The 21,060-nt window shown below is 43.6% G+C and overlaps 1 protein-coding gene across 9 annotated transcripts in view; it reads right to left on the minus strand.

Moving 5' to 3' along the window:
* Positions 1-21,060, minus strand: part of PHACTR1 (phosphatase and actin regulator 1) — a 250,771-nt gene that overhangs the window by 7,026 nt on the left and 222,685 nt on the right. For all 9 annotated transcript variants that reach the window (XM_081873056.1, XM_081873060.1, XM_081873057.1 and 6 more), the window contains 4 exons: positions 16,758-16,966; positions 16,006-16,162; positions 8,303-8,358; positions 6,745-6,806 (listed from right to left, as the gene is read on the minus strand). In XM_081873056.1, coding sequence (XP_081729182.1) covers positions 6,745-6,806; positions 8,303-8,358; positions 16,006-16,162; positions 16,758-16,966 — 484 coding nt within the window. The remainder of the gene's footprint in view (positions 1-6,744; positions 6,807-8,302; positions 8,359-16,005; positions 16,163-16,757; positions 16,967-21,060) is intronic.

Raw genomic sequence — 21,060 nt, forward strand, 5'->3', positions numbered from 1 at the left:
TGGAACTCCAGTCGTGCTGAGTTGGATAGAGCCCAAGTCTTTTTAGCTAATGCTGTGTCAGAATGCACATGCAGAAAATTCATTTCACTGTCAGCTGCACACAAAATTATGCATGCAACAGGCCTCTTGGATGGAAAACATTTTTCCTGTCTAAGCATTACGAAGCGCTTATGAAGCCGTGCCTCTTTCAGACATGTGCTGCCTAGAGCAGAGTAATAATTCAACTCTAATAGAGGTTATAAATGCAACCAGGGACTATAGTTTGTATTTCTCATCCTTCAGTGCATAGGTCACCAAAAATACCTTTGTTGCTGTTTTTTGAACAATGCATCTAGGCCTGCCTGGAATCTCTGTTTGCCTACCCATTCCTTTGAGCTTGAATCCTAACAGTTGAAAGCATCAAACCAGAGACCAGGGGCACGGAACCTTTTTCAGAGGACTGCATTCCCATCTGGGAAATCTTCTGAGGGACACATGTGGTGGGTGGAGCCAAAGTCAAAGGTGGGCGGAGCAATACATGTAAATGTTAGCATTGTGAAGTAGGGCTGGTTTGCACACGCCTCTGGCTTTATTCTCCAGCCAGATTCCTGGAGTTCAAGGATATATTCCAGCCAGGCAAAAATACAAGGGAGTATGGTATAATGAGAGTCTCAAGGGCCAAGAAGACAGACTTGGAGGGACACACTTGGCCTCCTGTTCCTGAGGTTCCCAACTCTGCCATAAACCAAGAAAAGATTGCCGGCAACATCCCTGTGCAAGGCTGGCAGATTTATTTTTTTGCATCTACAAAACAGTAGCCTCATTCTAAGTGCATGTGATCTTGTGCTTCCCCATTACACAGTGACAGCTAAATTTGAGTTGCAGACATCACTGAACTACAAAGAGGACATTTTTATCTTTGCTGCTGCTGCCGCCGCCGCCATCATCATAACTCCACAATGATTTATTTATTTTGCATGCAGTCCTAAACCAAATAAGCAACAAGTCCCCTGAAACCTGACCCTGGGAATATCAAAGATTGGATTAAAAGCTTGTGCACTCAAAAGTAAATGTGGAGTTCCACCCTCTCTGCTCATGTGATGTTTCCCCACCACAGCATAAATTAAGGATGAAGTGCCAGCGTTATCACCGAGTTCAAAGCTTTGGGCTGTTTGTCACAGATTCTGGATGCTATTCAAATGTAGTGTGCCTTTGAAAAACATAATGTTCTTATTTATATTTTTGTGATGACAAGGGATCAAAAAAGAAGAGCTTGTAAGCTAAATATAGACTTAAAACAATGATTTAGACTGAATAGTGAATTCACTTTCTACTGTCATCAGCACATTCTGTGTTTTCAGGGAAGAAGAGAAAAGTGATGCTTGAGTATAGGACAGCAGGAACTTTCACAATGATCAGACTCTCTGGAGCTGAGATGGGCAACTTTAGGACCTGCGGGATTATATCTGACCTATTAAGGGTTTTCCCCCAGCCTGGGCACGTGACTCATTCATGGACTGATTGCTCCAGGGAGCGATCTTTAGTGGGAGGGATATGACCTGTGGGCATTGCTTAGTCCCTGCTCCAGAGGAAACTGAGCTAGGTGAACAAGTCTTAAGAAAGCAAGAGTCCCTTGTCATGAATAATTACAACTGTGATTTTAAAGCAATTAACTTGTCTTGTGATGGTTGGGAAAACGCTAACGGAATGAAGCCTTTGAACAGAAAGAAGGAAATGCTTAATCTGCTTTGTAAGGAAATGAGCTCGGGTTCTATCCAGTTAGCTTCCTCATCCTGTCCTTTGCCTGACTGAGGCTTTCATATAGGAAGCTTCTGATATTTTGGGTTAATGCTTTAGAACGCGATTGGGAGTGAAGATGTCCTATATATATATATTGTGGCACAGCTCAAGCTGAACCTGACCCTAAAATTCCCTGTGTACTCCCAGGGAGGCTCACCTGGTACCTTGCATCAGGCAAAAACTTTCCTCTACAACCAGGCGCCTTTGGCTAATTAAACAATCTATATGGCCTTTTAAATTGGGGTGGGGAGTAATTGCTTTTGCTTGTTACTATGTTGTACATTTTTGGGATTTTTTTATATTGTGCATTTATTTTTTATATATATATTATAAACCATCCTGTGATCCTCGAAGGCTGGTATAGAAATTTAATAAATAAAATAAACTATAAATAAATAAACAAGATAAAAAGCAAGCTTGAAAGGAACAGCTATGGTTCCTTCACCTAAGCAGGGGCTGAAGGCTTGGAGCATGTACAAGTTACTACTAGGGGCTTAAAACCATAATATTTTCACTGCCCTGTGGCCCTCTGCATATTTGAAGCATTGATTCCACTCCAAATGTAGGGTGTGGCACAGAATTCTGCCCAAGACCAAGATATCTAGAGCAGCGGTTAGAAGGAATATGGGCAAGAACTGAATCGCAGCAGCAGCTTGTATGCAGGTATTAACAGCGCAGGACACAAATAGCAAAGGCCACTTGCACTCTTGCCAAAGCTAGCGGCATTTGTCCATTTTTTTCCATATTATAGCACATGCAAAAACACCAATGAAACGCATTCTCTTTCAAGTAAGGTCTTGGATACTTTTACACAGCGGACATTTTCTCTCTTTCACAGCGCGTCCATGTAAGGAACAGACTTGGTTGACGCTTGTGACAATCATGAAAAAGCACCCTTGAACTTGACTTTGATGTCGCACCAGTAAATAAGCACAACCCACTAGGGATTTCTGGTGCCTAAGCTTTATGGCACAAATAGGGAGCTGTGTGGGAGAACATTCCTTGGCACAACTCTCACTCATTTTAACAAAGTGTGTTCAAGAGATGCTCCCAGTGTTCTGCTCTGACTGTTCCAGTGAAGCAAGCAGACTGGGTATATTCAGACAATCCCTCCCTGTTTCATTGGCCTCACTTGGCAGTTCTAACTGTATGGCTAGAACTGAGTATTATGCTCCCACAACACCACAGAAGTCCAGAGAAGGAAGGTGGTGATAGTACTTGGCTTTCCATTTAGCTGGACCCCAAGGGCAATTGGTTGGCCAAATGGCCAGATTCACCAAACGAGATAGCACAACAGTTATGATGTGATAAATCAGTGTTGGGGACCTTTCCAGGTGTTGTTGGATCAGAACTCCCCTCTGCTCCAGCCAGCATAGCCAATGGTCAGGGATGATGGAATCTGTAGTTCGGCAACAACTTGACTGCAATGGGATCCCAATCTCCCCCAAAAAGTAGTTGTCTAAATCTCACCAAAGCTATCTATGCTACTATAAGTAGCATGGCTCATTGGTGGTCAATCTTCTGGGCAATAGTGCCAGAGTATAAGATAGCATGTACCAGGCTCCTACACACTGCACATAATATATGCAGCCCACTCACTGTGCCTTGGGGTGCCTCTCGACTACATTCACCTTGATCTGTTGATCCAGGGAGCAGGCAACAATGCTCTGCCTTTGCTGAAGACAAATCAGTTTGCCTTCCAGGCCCACTAGGTGCAATGCAAGCTCTCACTGTCTGTGTCATCAGCTGGCTACAGATACCCTCAAATATCCACACCTGTGTTGTAGCTTAAATAAATAAAAGCTGCTGTTCATTTCAAATGTTGATACTAAGCCAATTTCCAGTCCAATATCTCACAAAGCTGAATTCCCTTGGTTTCCAAAACATGGGTGGGGCTACCATGTGAAGCCACAGTCCAGGAATATAAAATAACATCCTGTGCATAATGTCTGCGAGAAGCATGAAACGTGGTCTGACATGCTGTGAATTTCCTTGGTGTTTCAGCTATTACTATGGCAACAACTCAGGTGTTGATAATGTCCTGTTGCATTACCCCTTCCCTCTGTTGAATCAGCACACCTGTTTCTTGCAGGACTCAGTGTCCAGAGGCAGAGAATCCAATTTGTAGCAGCACAAAAACCTCCTGCCTATTTGGGTTTAAGACACAGTGGTGAAGGCCGAGTGTGTCTTAGACGGGGGCCAGGAGTGGCACAGGGAATTCTGCCCCTTGAAATTTCTTTGTTTTCAATGAGAAACACAATTTATCCAAATTAACAGCAGCTTCTGTTTTCTCACCTAATCTCCTCCTCCTCTGGCTGGTCACACCACTCTCAAGATCCCATTATTTCTAAGACACTGCTGCTGCTCTGAGACAACAGGAGGTCAACAAAGAAAATGACTGACCTGCAAATCATTTGGTAGCATTGTTTTGCTTTATAAATGAAACAGAGGCACAGAGAGAAAGAGAGCGCCTTTATGCAGCTGGGGTAATGAAGTTATGTAAATAGGAAGACAATAAGCTGCCTTATATGGACTCAAACCAATGACCCATCTAGCTCATTACTGCCCACACTGCTGGGCAGCAGCTCTCCACAATTTCAGACAGGGTTCTCCACCAGCCTACTTGGTGATGCCGGGGGCTGAATCTGGGATCTTCTGCATGCAAAAAAGATGCTCTATCACTGAACTATGGCCCTTCCCCATCCTGAAAATGTGCTCTGGATTTCAGAGGCTGCAGGTTAATGTGCACAGTCAAGCCAAAGTTAAGCACCCCCACTGTCCTAAACCGGATTCTAAGATGCTTAGGGCAGCATTCAAAGAAAGTAGTTCCATTACTGCAAAGACTTGTGGCTGTGCAGTGGAACTTCCCTTCCTCTCCTCTCAATGCATATGTGGCACAATGGTTAGAGTGCTGGACTATGACCTGGGAGACCAGGGTTTGAATCCCACACACAGCCATGAAGCTCACTGGCTGATCTTGGGACAGTCACCGTCTCTTAGCCTAACCTACCTCTCAGAATTGTTGTGAGGATGAAGTGGGGAGAATGAGAACTATGTACACCACCTTGAGATCCTTGGAAGATATACGTGGTATATATAAATGTAATAAAGGAAATAAATGCAATTAAAAGTTGTAACTAAATCTATCAGCTTACAAGAAAGAGTGATTTGTAAAGGCCTGTTTTCATGAGTTCAGGTAAATATGTGTTGACGCTGGTGTAATTTTCATGCATTAGAAGGTTTTCTAATAGTACATAAATATTCTCTCAAAAATCTTACATTGTTCTCTAATGATTTATTCCCATCTGGTTCAAATGTGACAAATAACCAGGCTTCCATTCTTAAACATCTATTCTTCAGTTTAATGTATCACGAGTGGCGTTGGGGAGATGTCGCATTCAACAAGAACAGAATTAGGCTAATGCTGAGCGCTTTTGAAAAAAAACGACACTCTAAACCTTCACAAAGCATTTCCTGCTGCACAGCCTAGTATTTCCTTTTTGTGTGGTTTTACTCTAAAGGAATAACAATCACCTTTTCCTTCTGGAGTAGTACTCTCTATGCCACTTGCTTTTTGCTGCCTGTCTGATCTTGAGAAGATAAATTTAGCATATGAAGATTCACGCACAAATAGATAAATGTGTCTTGGGTGATCTCTTACACAGACTGAAAAACAGGAACTGCTATATATTGGATGGAGAAGCATGGCTGCATGTGAGCTTACACAACCATGCATACAAGATAATGTGTAATGGATGCATGCAGTAGGTATGACTAAACCCTGCAATTTTCTACCTTGAAGAAACTGATGATTACAGTCAGCAATAGGCTCGCTGACTAAACCAACCAGCTCACAGTTCCACTTAAAATTGTTCAACTTTAAGCTTAGGGTGGCAATCCTATGTGCACTTATATATGAGAGTAAAGTCCCACTGAACTCAGTGGAACTTGCATCTGAGTAAACATCCATAGGATTGAGCGGCAAACCCTATTGATATTGATACTACTACTACTACTACTACTACTACTACTATACGTTCATGTGAGGATCACAGGGCCATTTACTATATAAAAACACAAAAAATAAATAACATAGTAACAAGCAAAAACAACACACCCCTGTTTAAAAAGTGATCGATTGTTCATTCGCCAAAGGCCTGGGGGAAGAGAAATGTTTCTGACACCTTAAGGCCATATTTATCTGGTTAATTTTTAAAAAATGTTGCACTTTACATTGTCCTATTTCTGTCTGTCTCATATCCCTCCAACCTACAGGAACACCAGCCTGCTTTCACTACAGAAAAGTGGTGCCCCAGTAATTCCCCCAGTGTATGAGTGGTGCAATGAGAAACTTTGCTTCTTCCTGGTCAGCAAGGCAGCTAGGCCAAGGTTTGGCAAAGTGTGTCATCTGAATTCAGACTTCTGCTTAAGCTACCTTCTTGCTAACCATGAGCTGTTTGGACAGTATGCAAAGCCAGTCCTTGGTTTAACTGTCACACCATGCTGAGCTAAAAGGATTGGGGAAAAGCAAAGGTGGTGTAAGCTCCTCTCTGGGAGACAGCACATCCACACACTTTCAATAAGCCTTACCTATTTGACTTACCATGAGGTGCAAACCAGGGTGACCTGCTAAGCACTTGACATTTTTGGAGCTCCCAAGCAGTTTGTTGAGCCCCTGACAAGCTGCTTTCAGCTTGGTGACCCACACTGCATTGAGACGTACCCTAACTACATGAATGCATTGCAATACCCAGGAATATCCCTCTGCAGCTTTCAAAAGAGGTAACTACAGATAATGTTTCAAGCGTTCTTTCTAAAGAAGCTAGTGCACTTTTTACAAACTATGCTCAGCATTTAAAAAACAACAACCACAAAAACAGAGGCAAATATGGCAAGGAATTAAAACATTCAGTTAAAAGCTTTAAGGGCCCCCAAGAATGGAAGGAAGTAGCAGTAACTTCTCACCTTGCGTGTTAATCTTCTCTTTATCTCCCGTTTTTCTTCCTGCTCCTCTTGCTCATTCCGCGCTGGAAAAGATTTACAGTGTTGTAGACTGGTTGTACACGTGAAATATGAAAAATCTGGCAAGCACTGGGATGGGGTTATTGATATTTTGGTCTTTCCCTTCTGAGGGATGCCTGAGAGCAGTCAACTTCCTGCTACCTCTTTCCCAACACCTTCCTTTGTACACCTTGCAAAACATACAAATCCCTTTTCCTCTGGCTAAGTGCCGGCATGAATTTCATTCCTTTAACTGGGCTCAGTTCATGCCAACTATTAGGCTGGGAGCCAAGGGGCTTTCTCAGCCATTACCTCTGTGCCTCAGGGTCTATCAGCTGTGGGGAGAAAGAGAGAAACGATACCACTGCCAGCCTCAGTGCAGAGCACAGTGATAAGGCAAGCAGCTCAGGGTTCAGTCTGATGTAACATTTTTGCTTTTATGGAACAGCTTCTGGAATGAGTTCCAGAAGCATTGCGCATATAAGAAGAGAGTTTGTGGCAATGAGCCATCCATGCAACTTGGTTGTATCTGATCCCATGAACTTCAGCTTTGCAAGTCTCAATGCTCAGCATCCTCTATGGGACCCATCATTACATTCTTTCAAATATATGCAGTTACAAACATCACTGGTTGCAAACTGTTACAGCTGATGCAGCCAGTGAAAAGACGTAAATGGGCCTATTTTGCTGATTTATTTTTTAACCGACAGCAGGAAAATAGTTACCTGGATAGACATCTCTGCATACACAGACCTTTCCTTTCGAATGCCTTACATGTGCCTGGCAAAGCCACCAGATTAAGTGTTTGTTTAGAACATTGTTGTTGTTTTAAACTGTATTTTTCCCCAAAAAAGAAAAAAAAATTGAAAAATTGCTTTGGGGAGGCTTTGTAATTGTCAAAAGGGAGAGCCAATTAACACTGTGCACATCCTTAATATGCAAAATGGAAGAGTGGATTTTTCCCTAAGTGCAATCCTTAAATGTACTTGTTTATCTGACCTAAAGGAGGTGAGTGCAGAGCATAGTAAGGAGGCCACTCAAATCACGTGAATCTTGAAAAATCCTTAGTTTCCAAAAGCACAACCTACTCATTATAACCCAGTTGCTAACTACATCAAGCTTAGACATACAGGGTGGTATCCAATGCAGTGTAGGGATGCAACCCTATGTACATTTACCTGGAAATAAATCCTGCTTAAATCAGTGGAACTTACTTCTGAGTAAACATGCACAGGAGTGTATTGCAAAAGAACAAGAGCATAACCTGGACTTCCTTGGCTGACTACTTGTGACTCAAATATGTCCTCCCCTAAGTACCAAATTGAAAATGCTGATAGCTGTTCGAGACAAATGTTGTGAATATAGCTTCACAGGAAACCTGCTTTGAAGGAGGACAGTAATAAAAGGGCAATGAAAACCTGCTTGTCTCTAGCAGAGAGAGGGGTGGAGCTGAAGTGGCCCTTTTCCCAGAGACCCGAGTACGCCATCTCCCCACACCCCTCACAAGCTTGCAGTTACTCACGTTTGAGAATGTTCCTCTGCTCCAATTCTTCAGCAGTTGGCCTCTGGCTCAGTCGTCTGTGGGAAAAGCTCAGGATCAGTTTCTGGACCATATCATGCCCTCAGACATTGAGTGTGGTCCCGAGTTACTCTTTGCCCCCTAATGCAGAAACTGGGAAGACTACTTTGCCCTGGCATGATGTGCCCTGGTAGTTTCCTTCCTGCTGCTGACCAAGGGGAGACCCAACCTGCCGTGTCATATCAGGAATGCCTCTACCATCTCCACCTCAGGCTAACTGGCTGAGAGAGAAGATGCAGGTGTCTCAACTTGTCATCTTCTTCCCTCCCTGCTCTTGCAAGCATGACAGGCTCTGCTCCGTGCTCTTCTTTCCCTACGCTTATGTGAGCCTCCAAACTGTGGCCTGCTTGTCCAAAGAGGCAGTGAAACAAAGGCGGCTAACAGCCCAGAAACGACGTTGAAGCATGGTTAGAACAATAATGGCTCTTCTTTGCCTCCTCAGTCCTCACTTTCCCTCTGAAAACCTTTATGCAATTTCTTAATGACGAATTAACAGTGGTCAAACGCACTTTCTCCTGCCAGCGTATATTTTGCCTACAACAAACACAAGCATTTGGTGTAAAGGGCAGTTGCAAAGCAAGCGTATTCTAGGACGTAAGAGCAGCCGAGGAGCTGGGGGGAAAAGTGATGTAAGAAAAACATAGATGGCTGCGAACAATGTTGTTCCCAACTCGCTGCGACATTCAATAGCAGTTTTGTCTCTGGCTTCAAGTAACTAATTCTCCCTAAGGCCACAGATGGCTATTAATGCTGTGCTGAAAGCTGTCCTCTATGTTTTCAAATGCTTTCTTCCCCCCCCCCCCCCGAGAAAGAGGCTTCCATTTTTCTGCCTCATTCTCACCTGTTGCGAGGTGGTCAAGGGTGATGTGTGTGTGTTTCTTTCCAGTAAACATTGCTCTAGCACTCTGCAGCCTCCCCAGCTGCTCTTGCTTCCCGATTTGAAAAATCCCCTTCGGAGAAGTTACCCCCTGGGCTTCAATTGGAGCGATGGCACCAGGGAAGGCTACAGAGTGCAGACCACCGGTGAGTAATTCATAGAATGGAAAAGGGATACTTAACAAGCAGCCCTTGCCACCTTAAAAGTGAAGTAAGCATGATGAAAATCTTGCACCCTACCCATGAGAACTTCACAGAAATCTTATCTTCCCTTTGATAATTTTCAATTATCTTTTCTCACTAACTGATGGAATATACTTAGGGAGGTGGGAAACACAGGAGAATTTTTTGGTAATGATTACTCAAATATAATTTATCTGTAGTTTATCTATATAATTTATCTGCAAAGCTTGATCTCCAAGGGTACAAACCTACAGGAAGTTCTCCTGTGCTAAGTCCTAACGATATGAATGGAACTACCTGCTCTGCTCCCATTCATCTCAATGGGGCGTGTGCAAGAGAACGTCCCAGCAGATTGTTCCTAGTGGATTAATTTGGCCATATTGCCTTTGCATTTGCTGGCTCCATAGCCTCTTTTTTTTTGTATTTTAAAGGCTGAAGAGAGACATACAGTGAGGGGAAAAAAGTATATGATCCTTCGGGGTTTCTGGGGTTTTTCCTGTTGTTATTCTGTCTCTCACAGCTACAATAAACCTACCATTAAAATTATGGACTGGTCATTTCTTCGTCAGAGGGCAAACGGGCAAATTTAGCAAGGGATCAAATACTTCCCCCCTCTCACTGTATAAGGGAAACAGCAGTTCCAGTGGGACCCTCACCTGTAGTTCAAACGAGGGGATGCCTCAAGCATTTGATCAAGGGTGCTCACAAATGCTGACCAAAAGCCTCTGGTCAGATGCTTGAGAGCAGGATTGAGATGAACACAGACTTGTGTGCAGGGCTGCCTTCTGCCCAGTCCTATAAGCTGCCACCTGCACCTTCCACAGCCTGAAGGTGAAGAAACTTACCTTCAGGCTGGCAGAAGGAAAGGCATCCTACCAACACCCCTGATAGGAGAGATGCTGCGTGGGCCAGTTGCATTTTCCCCACTGGGGACACTGGGAACTGTTGCCTGCCCAATGGGAAAGTGGTACCACGCACATCAACCCCAGCAATGGAGAAGGCCTGGTCATTTGATGGGAGCAGTATGCCCCACATCACTGTCTGACTGGAGATGCTAGTCACCTGATCGGCAGTTGCAGTGACCTCCTCTGAACTTTGACAGGCATCAATCACCTGGCACAATTATGAGATTGAGTGACTGACAGGCAACCATAAAAGTTGGCTTGTGGGGTGAGTAATTAAGGATCTGGCCCACGGGCCTGATCCAGCTCTGACTTAAGAAGTCTCAGCTGCTTCCCCAGTGGGAAAGACACTCTTCCAGGTCTCAGAGCCTTTGCAACTGTGTTGGGCACTGCTGTCTTCTGCAAGTAGATTTTTCATCAGGGTGATGGCATGAGAACCCTATCTTCTTAAGTGATCCCCTCATGGCTGTTGCTAAGTCCAAATAAACCTGCTACATAACTCAGGCCCAATGTAAGAGAAGATGAGAGTTATACTTCATATAATTTTGGAACCGATGAAAATGCGAGAAACCGGCAAAGTGCTTTAAAAAAAGGTCAGGATCATGCCACGTGTGTTTAGAATGAACTTATATTCAAGGGCACACTTTAAAAGGGGACAGCTCTGTTTAAGTAGCGCTAATCACGATTATTATCCTTACAGTGCACAGCCAGTGTTACAAAGAGGATGTTTGAGAGAGTTCACCTTAGGACTGTAAAGCAATTAGACATGTGGCTTTATCTAGCTGGGCCTGGGAATAAAAATATAAAGCTGCACAGTTCAGCATTGCAATGGGTAGCTTTGTTGTGCCCGTTGCAACACGTAGCAAGCGTGTTATGTAATGGCTTTCCAGAAGCCTCATTAGAACAGCTTGTTAAAAGGAGGAACACAGGCTGTGGAAACAAGCATTTTCACGGAAATGTTAAAGGGGCTTTGAACCTCGCAGAAAAGGAAAGTAGGTAAAAGCTGCCAACCGTGAACTGCAAAAGTATGTTAACACTGTCCGTTTCCAATTGTCCCCAACCCTTTAGCTTTTAGCATAGCAGAAGCAAAAAAACCAGCATTTCAGAGTATCCGCCCCGCCAAATAACTACAACAAAGATGCCAATCTTACTCTTGGTGAACCTTCTGCAGCCATCCTAACTCTATGTCAAGCTGCTTATAAAGGGATACCTGATCTATATTAAACCATCTTGAAGCTACATGACTGTGACTTTATTCACTCACTACAGCAGTGTGGTGTAGTGGTTAGTGTGTTGGACTAAGACCTGGGAGACCAGGGTTCAAATCCCCACTCAGCCATGAAGCTCACTGGGTGACCCTGGGCCAGTCACTGCCTCTCAGCCTAACCTCCCTCTCAGGGTGGTTGTTGGGATTGAATGAGGAGAGGGAGAACCGTGTATGCTCCTTGGAGAAACAGGTGGGATATTAATGCAATGAAGAAATAACAGAAAAGTAAGATTTTTGCCCAGGATAAACAAGACACCATTGGGAGGGGGTTGGGGAGACATTAACTAAAAGCATGCACTGTGTGATGTCAAGAAATTTGACAAGAACATCTATAAAATTTGAATCTAGTCCTGAACACTCAGTGAACTGACAGTTTTATAACTCTAGCAAGTTTATGACTGTCAGAGCACAATGATTTCAGACTTCTCAGTGCACTGCAAAGAGATAAAGAATAAAGTCATCACTCTCCTTAAAGAAAAAAAGGGGGAGAGAGAAGAATTCCAGAGCAACAATAACCCAAGCAATCAGTCAGTATTTTATGGGAGAATTGCTGCTCAGAGTTTCCAAAACCTCTTTTCATATCGTTACTGCCACACACTCTCAATATCATTGTGCTGTTCTCTTTCATCTGCCAAAAGCAACAAGAAAAGCTTCTTCCCTCTTTTATTTCTGTCGGTAGGGATCAGCTTTCAAGCTTCTTTTCCCCCACTGCCAACCTTTTTGTGTCCCAATCATCGGCGGGGGTTAGGGATGGCTGTCCTATAAGCTGCTGTGCTCAGGACTGTTTTGAATTGGTTCTGAGATCTGGCCAAGGGCTGGGCAAGCAGCAGCCATCTACACAGCTGTGTGTGTGTATATGTCTCTGTGTTTATATACACACTATTTTTTTTCAATAAAAAAGTGCCGGTACTCACCAGCAAGCAGGGGGAGGAGCCAGCATGTGGGAAGGGGTGTGGCCTGATGCCAAGGCTGGGTGGTGAGGGCAGGTTACCTGTTTAATGCTCCCTCGCTCACCCACCCACCTACTGGGGCGCCCTACCTGAAGATGCTGGGAATGGGACCATCTCCTTGCAAGGCAGATGTCCTACCTAACTCTCCCCATTTTGGCTATACATACATACACATATATTCAAAGGGTATCAGCGCGAATAGAAAGGGATTTCACCAGGTGGAATTGTGCTTGAGGCTTCTATTATTTTCAGCATCTTTTACAGAGCTGCTTTCGAAGGCACGATTTGGATGCGAGATTCCATAAAAGAAAGCAGAAGAGATGGGGCACTTTCTACAGTAGGACCTAGAGAGAGCGACCAGGCACATCTATATTATTTTGTTTTTGCCCCGTCTTTCCATATTTTGCGCTCAATAAGAGGCAGCTCCACAGCCCACACCCTGCACCCCAGAGGAGTCCCAGATGCTCTCCTGAACTCTCTTCTTCTCAAAATCAGTTACCTGTCAGGAATAGCCAACCAAAGTACTTCATACTGATTTTTTAAAGCCCTAAGAGAACATTCTGGGCTGAAAAAGTGAGGTATAACTACGTGTAGCAAACCAGCAAAAAAACCCAGGAAGCTCCCTGTTAAGCAGAGGTTGGATGGCCATCTTGTCATGGATGCTTTAAGCTGAGATTCCTGCATTGCAGGGGGGTGGACTGGATGACCCTTGGGGTCCCTTCCAACTCGACAATTCTATGGACAACAGAGGTCACTCTTGCAGTAGTTCTCAGTGCACACATTGAGTAGTACTCTCAACGTTCATTCAAGAAAATCAATTTCCTCCAATGCCGCAGACCTCATTGCTGCAAACTTTTAGTAAACATAACTGTTCTCATTTGGCTGTTTATGTTTCCCTCCAGGGCAATTTGAAGAACCTTTTGTGTAATGAAGAACGCTGAGTAATTCACAGCACAGTTGGGGAAGGCGCAGGAGCACAGCGAGGCTGCAGTGACTGCAGTGATGACGATGAGTCAGAGCGGCAATGACCAACTTCTCCATGTGGCAACAGGAACCTTTAGAGTTCCACTGCAAAGTCTGGAGGATGCGGGGGGGGGGGGAGAGGTCCAACTAGGCCTGACATTAAATGCATCCTTGCATTTAAAGTGAAGCTGTTGTTGTTGTTGCTGTTGTTGCTGTTGTTGTTGTTGTTGTTGTTTAATTCAAATCACATCAGCTAGAGGGGCCTGGTAATATTCAGGATCACAGCAGGTATAGAGGAGGAATGCAACCCTTTCCTCCCTTGCTTTAGAAAAATCCTTCCTCTGAAGCTAGTATTTTTCACATTAGGAGGAAATCCCATCAGTGCCAATAAGGGATTTCTCTGCCCACCAAATGCCAGCTCCAGAGAAGGGATTTTCCTCTTGGGACAGGACACCCAAGAAAGCAGAAGGAAGTTCAAGAAAGGGTGGGGGGAATGGGTGTGAAGAAGCAGCAGTGAAGGCTGACTCAAAATATCTCACCACGTTATTTGACTGCCTGGCTCTTACAAAGTTGTATTCAAATTCTGCCTTGATCCAGACATTACAAAACGGATGTGAAAGAGCAACAGGTTTGGGATGAGGGCTGGCACACCCATTGAATAATTTTCCAAGGATGCTGACCAAGAAGCCAACACGAGACTGTATGATTCCAGACCCCTCTCTGTCTCTCCTAGAGACACACACCAGGGCAGGTTGACAATGTCTCTCTCCCCGCCCACTTTTTGCTGCCACAAATCCCCCCTTTCCTATCTCTTGTGCTCACTTTCCTCCCAGCACCATTATCAGTAGGGTTGTTTTTCAAAATAAAATAAATAAATAAAACAAAATAAAACAAAACAAGTAATTTCCTCCTAGTATTGTTTCAGATTCATGTTTCAGTCATTTTAATAATTATGGCCTTGCAATGTAGCAGAGAGAGTAATTCCAATGTATCCTCCATTGAGCGTATATTTAAATGTGGGGAATATTGTGTTTTCCTGATTATAATGCTAGTGCTTCTGTTCTCTCTCTCTCTTAATATATGTTCTTTTTACACTGCAGTACCTGTTGGGTTATGGAACAACTGTGGCTTTTTGACTGATATACTGGCATGTCATACAGGCAAGGCGGCAACCAATTTGTGCAGGGATTCTGTTCCTGGGCCCCACACACATCGATGGAGCATGCCTTGCCCTGTTATGTCCCACCTGCCCCGGTTCTGCCTTCTTCCGGGTCAAAAAGGACCTATGTGTCAGTGATTGTGCCTCCTTTGGACACACCTAAAATGGCCACCACCTGTACTAAATTCCATTCACACCAGTGGGCGTGGTGTGGTACAACAATGAGCATAATTGAACAATGTCCCTATTTCCCCAGCCCTTTCCACACATGCGTGCTTCTGTTCCCTCATGATTCCTTCATGAAAACAACAGGGAAGAGCTGCACCCCAAATATTATCACTTATTCCTGAGATTTTCTGGGTTTAGTGGATCGTGAATGGATTTTTAATGGAATCGAATAACAAGGAAATGAGCACCAGACATGCACTATATTTCATTAGCTTTCCAGAAACTGCTTTTACATCATGTGAAAAGTCAAATATAATGCCGAAATTAAAAGTTAGGGAAGCATTGTGAAAATGGAGTAAGCTGCCACGCGAATGCAGCCTGAGCTTATTTTTTGTTATGGCAATTTCTCTGTCTTCATGGAGCTCACCTCTGTTCTGTCAAAAGCCTCTACTAATGCTTACTCCTGAGTTGAAACAGCCAAAAGAATTTGTATAAGACATTTTAATCAGCTTTCTTGTGAGGATGGAAAAATCTAGTTCAGTCTCAGCAGTGATAATTATTTCCTAATGAGTCTGGTACTAAAAATATGTGGAGTTTTTCTTCTTCTATGTTTTATGTTCTTTCTGCAAATAATGTAGGTAATTTAATCAGCTGGCTGTTCCAAGACTCTGGGGGCTTCCTTTAGAATGGTAAAAGTCTGTTAGAAAAGTTGTTAAAATTGTCAGCTGGAATCGTACTTTGCATCTCAACTTTTCCCAAAGGACCAGAAGGGTTTTACTCCCTTAATTTAACTTGAGAGCTATGTCATTATGTGCCAATTCCTTAGTGATCAGGAAAGAATGATGAAGTTTTGGAAATATTATTATAGTATAAAGAAGTTGACCAAGTGTTCTAACTGTTGATACTGAAAACTGGCTGGGCCAGAAAATTAAGGGATTGTTCTTAAGCGCAATATTTGGCTGTGTGGGTTCCACACACATCTCCTTGAGCTCCTCAGAGGAAATGTGGGGAACAAGTGCCCCAAAAGCTCTTTTACTGAAAGCTCTAGGATTGAAAGTGCTTATCTTTGGCTGGATGCTGCGCTGCCCTCTTGTTAGTTCAAGAATAAAAAGCTGGATAGCTCAAGCTGCCTTATGCATTTGGTGCGGGCCAAAGGGAGGAAATTGCATGGTTCTTACCTTGTCAGCTTTGTCCCGATTTGCTGCCTCAGCTCAAGCCTCTCCTCGTCGGTCTGCATGGGTAGGATGTTCTTTTCCTCCAGTTCTCGTTTGGATGGCCTGTTGCTAAGTTTGATGGCTAAAGAGTCCTTCCTGCAGACTTTCATGGCGAGGGAACCTTGGGCAGAAAGAAGCAGCTTTTGAGAATGGAACTTTAGACTCTTCATCTATAGCACTAGGATCACAGCAACACAGACTTTGTTTTTTAAAAACCTTTCCTACATAGGAAGATGGATGCTATTCTGATCTTCAAACTAGAAACCTCTTTTAAAAGCCTTTCTGCTGGTTCAGTGTGCTACTTACTAAGGAAATGCAAATTATTATTTTGTGCATCAGCTCTAGACAGGCAGCGCGGATGCAGAAGTGGCTCTGGCCTTAGCCCAGAAAACAGTGTCTCTTTTTCACCCAAGACCTATTGCTGCCATCATCGTGATACAAGAGGGCAGCAAGCCCCTGACCGGCTCTCCATTGCATCAAAGCAACAGCAGTTTAGATGAAGGTCTGTGGGGCAAGGAAACAAGCCTTGCCCTCATCTTCCTGCTCCACAGTCCTTAACACAATGCACACCACCCTGCGGATGGGAATGATATGTCCCCTTGAACCTAAGGACTTTAAGAAGGGAGTCACCTTGCTGTCCCTGAGCTTCTCCGTGTCTATTCCCAAGGCTATCAAATCCATCTACAACACTGTGTTGTTATCAGAGCAGCTCTTACTTGTAAATATTGAGCTGTCCTCATCTTCCTCTTCGTCGTCGTCCTCTTCTTCTCTTGCATAGAGGCATGAAGAATCTTCATAGTCAGATTCATGAGGCACATTTTCTTTATTGTCATCGCATTCGATCACAACCGTTGGCACTTGTCTCATGTCTGAAAGGCCTCCTGGTCCACATTTGGTGACACTGTCTCCCCCATGCAGACCAGAGCTTGGGGAAATCAGGGGGAGGGAGAGAGAGAAGGAAATTGGAATGACTTTCTTCCCAAGCATCAAAAGGTTATGCTAGCACCTTTCGATGAAACTTTCTTTTTTTTTTTTTTTACATCAAGGAGACAGGTTTGGAAGTGTAATCACTGGAAGCAGAACGTTTTCATGTCCTGGGATGAGCCCTGGCAATCCAGATCCACAAGTTTGCAATGTGATTCAGTTCATGCTGGGTAAAAGGTGAAGAGTGCCAGTTGGATAATGCCCACTGTGATAGTGCTTTAAATACTGTGCGCATACCTCATAATGCACAAATATAAAAACGTTTCTCCCTCTCCTATTCTCCACAGAACTCATGGTATAGTTTCTATGCATCAAAAAATCCAACTGAACAGGCAGTAAAAAATACACAGCCTAGCACTAAGTACACACCAGTTAAACAAAAAAAAGGGCAGAAAAGAAAGTGACCATTAGCAAATGTAAAAATTAAATTAGAAACCAGAAGTACTAAAAACATATGATACTGTAAACTCCCTAAAACAAAGCATTTCTTTCTAACAGAGTTCTGGGCCAATTTGCGCAAAAAAATCCAAAGTGTGAGAGCTACCACCAAGGAGGCTCTGTTATGCTCTCCACAAGTATTATCTCTGTAATGGAAGAAACCCTAAGCTGGGCCTGGTCTGCAGATCTTAAGAGATAAGTGGACCTATAAATGCTTGCAAGTGGAAAGAGGCATTCACCAAAATCCACAACTCATGGAGGATTTCCACATAAAGCTCTTTTCATTCCACAAGGAGTTCCCTACCATAAAGGGTGCTATGGCCAATGAATAGCAGTCCTCTAGTTTATCATAACATGCCCCAATTTAAGCAACTTTGTACTGGCTGGCAGTTCAAAATTTTTATGTGAACTAGTAGAAAAAAGCCATTGTGGGCTGGCAACCCATTCAGAACAGCAACCTGCACTTGCAGGGGGAGGCACATAGAGTTGTTGTGAGGGATGGGTGGGCCAAAATCAGAACGCAAGTGCATAATGTAATTCAACAAGTATCAACGAGTAGGTCTAACGCTAACCAAGTGTGTCAGTTAGCAGTGAAAGATATATGAAGATGCTGAATTTGCACTGCCCCTATTAAATTGCTACAGGGAAGTTTGCCTGTGGATTGTGCCTTTGGGGAATAAAGCACTCTCTCCATTCACTGTATTGTTATACTGGTTATATTACACTTCAAAGAGATAATTTTGTTAATTTTTACAGGCGTAACATAATAGCAATAATGAGATATTTATCCTTGCTGGGCAAATTGAAGAGAAGGAATGGGTGCCTAGAGATATTCAAATTTTGCGCTATGAAGAATAAAAAAACACTGGTGATGAATTGGGATGGGAACATCGGTATTTGATTTTAATTACATTTATACGTTGAACGTGTTATCAAAAAAAAAAAGCGATTGTCAGCCCAAATCCTCCTAATGATATAGAAATATGTAACATCCCCTTAAAACTTTCAATTAACTTTTCATTTATGGATATGCTTCAATAATTTAAATTCAATTAGCCTTCATCCTATATATATATATATATATATATATATATATATATATAAAAAACTAACTCGACCTTCCTGCAAATCTGTGCAATTCTTCAGTGATTAACATGGAAAATCCAATATAATATCCTTGAAATATAAAAGCATGGAACAATTCATTATATTAAAGGAAACTCTCAGTGAATGCCATATAGATTAAGTTCTGAAAGCTGTATATGGATGGACTAGATCAGTGGTAGGTAGGAAACTTGTGGTTCTCCAAATATTGCTAGACTCACAAGTCTCATCAGCCCAACCCAGCGTTGCCAACGATCAGGGATGATGAGAGTTATAGACCAACAATATCTGGAGTTGCCCACCTCAGACTAGATTAATGCTAAGTCAAGCCTTCTCTGAAATCAGCATGGGTGATGGACACCCAAGATAACACACTACATACTCATACAACACAAGCACCTTGCATTCTGTAAGCATACCCTTATGGGCTACCACTAGAAATCTGACCTGCATCTAAGCAGAAGCTATTTCAAGCATGAGGAGGTGGAACCCGTGCCCCTGCCATTATGTCACCTCTCTGGACATAATTCCACTTGGTTGGCTGTTATTTATGAGATCGTGTCCCAAATTGCAAATGAGAATAATACAGCGAGAGGAAATGTCCCATGTTCAGTCTACAGAGTATTTGTGACTACAGGTCAATGTTCTAGCTAGCATTAACAGTTCCAATACTTCAGGGACGAGATTGTACTCCCTGCTAGCGGCGGAGCAATCCGATTGGGTGTCTGGGGTGGCATGGGGGCGGGGCCAGCGGTGCAGGGGGGAGGCAGCCGCCTGTGGGGCTCCGAGGAGTCTGCCTGCCTCCTCTCCCTCAGCTGCCCTACAGCTTGGGGGGGGGGAGGCAGCAGGTGGACCTTTTGAGCCGTGGAGCCTGTGCGCACCCAAGCCACTGCATCTCTCGAGAAGCGTGGCTCGGGCGTGCTGCAGGCCCCGTGGTGAGTGCCACCCGGGATTTGTCACCCTTTCAGTGGTAGCACCCAGTGCGGCCCGTCCCTATCGCACCCCCGTCACTCCGCCCCTGATCCTTGCCTGGCTGTCATGATAAATACTCCTTTTTTCCAATCCAAAGCTGGTTCAATTGTGTAAATGAGAAATTCTCACACCCCTCTACTCCATTGCATGTGTAGTTTGCTTTGCTTTTTCTGATGAGTGCTGGCTGCTATTGGGAGGTACATTTCATATCTCTAGCTTCAAGTGAGAGACATAAAAATATATTGTTTGCAGACTGGCAATCAGGTGGTTTTGTGCCACATGTCTGCCAATTTCAGCCTTCTGTCTCCTGTGCTCAGTTTCTGTCTGTTAGCTTGATATCTGAAGGAGCAGATTAGAGCCTCTGAAAGTTTATAGTCAATTAATATAATTTAGTTTTAAAGATGCTACTGGACTCAAGCCTTTTCAGTCCCTGTTCATTTTGAGGCCTAAACATCTTTGCAATCAGATATATCTGTGCGACACAATATATCTATGCATGTTTACTCATAAGTAAGTTTGACCATCTTCAGTGGGGCTTACTCTTGAGTAAGTGCAGATGGGAGGGCAGCATATATTGCAGTTTTTATATATACAGTCATAGTAATCAGTGTGTGTGTGTGTGTGTGTGTGTGTACACACATGTCGCATTTCCAAAGATAACACCTGTAACTCAAAGTAGTTCACATAAAAACCTGACAGTATAACCAGTAATAAATTAATGATACATAATAAAAAGTATAATATCAGTACAACATAATGCTAACAAAAATAAACATTTAACAGTTCATTTAATGTGCCTTAAAATTTGAGCATTAAGCTCAGCAACAGGCCAAATAAAAATATCCAATAACTTCACATCCAAAATATACTGTACATTATACAATGTATGCATATGATAGGTAAAGGTAAAGGTACCCCTGCCCGTACGGGCCAGTCTTGACAGACTCTAGGGTTGTGCGCTCATCTCACTCTATAGGCCAGGAGCCAGCGCTGTCCGCAGACACTCCCGGGTCACGTGGCCAGCGTGACAAGCTGCATCTGGCGAGCCAGCGCAGCACACGGAACGCCGTTTACCTTCCCGCTGGTAAGCAGTCCCTATTTATCTACTTGCACCCGGGGGTGCTTTCGAACTGCTAGGTTGGCAGGTGCTGGGACCGAACGATGGGAGCGCACCCCGCTGCGGGGATTCGAACCACCGACCATGCGATCGGCAAGTTCTAGGCGCTGAGGTTTTACCCACAGCGCCACCCGGGTCCCGCTATGATAGGCATGTGCATATATTATAGGCATGTGTAGTCTTGATAATACATCTCTTGTTAAAGCTCATTATTACAAACACGGCAATAGATCTCCTTTAGGTTTAATTTTTCTTTTGAGGCAAGCAGAACTAACAGCAGCAACACTGTCAAAAACATCCAGAAGAGACGCTATTTGGCATAACCAACCTCTTAAAAAATGAAATGCATCTCTTCTGAAAATCTACACTAATCTCCTTGGAGACATTTGCAAAAACAGAGAATG

The sequence above is a fragment of the Podarcis erhardii genome, assembly GCF_964252035.2.
Source record: "Podarcis erhardii genome assembly, chromosome: 8".
NCBI lineage: Eukaryota > Metazoa > Chordata > Lepidosauria > Squamata > Lacertidae > Podarcis > Podarcis erhardii.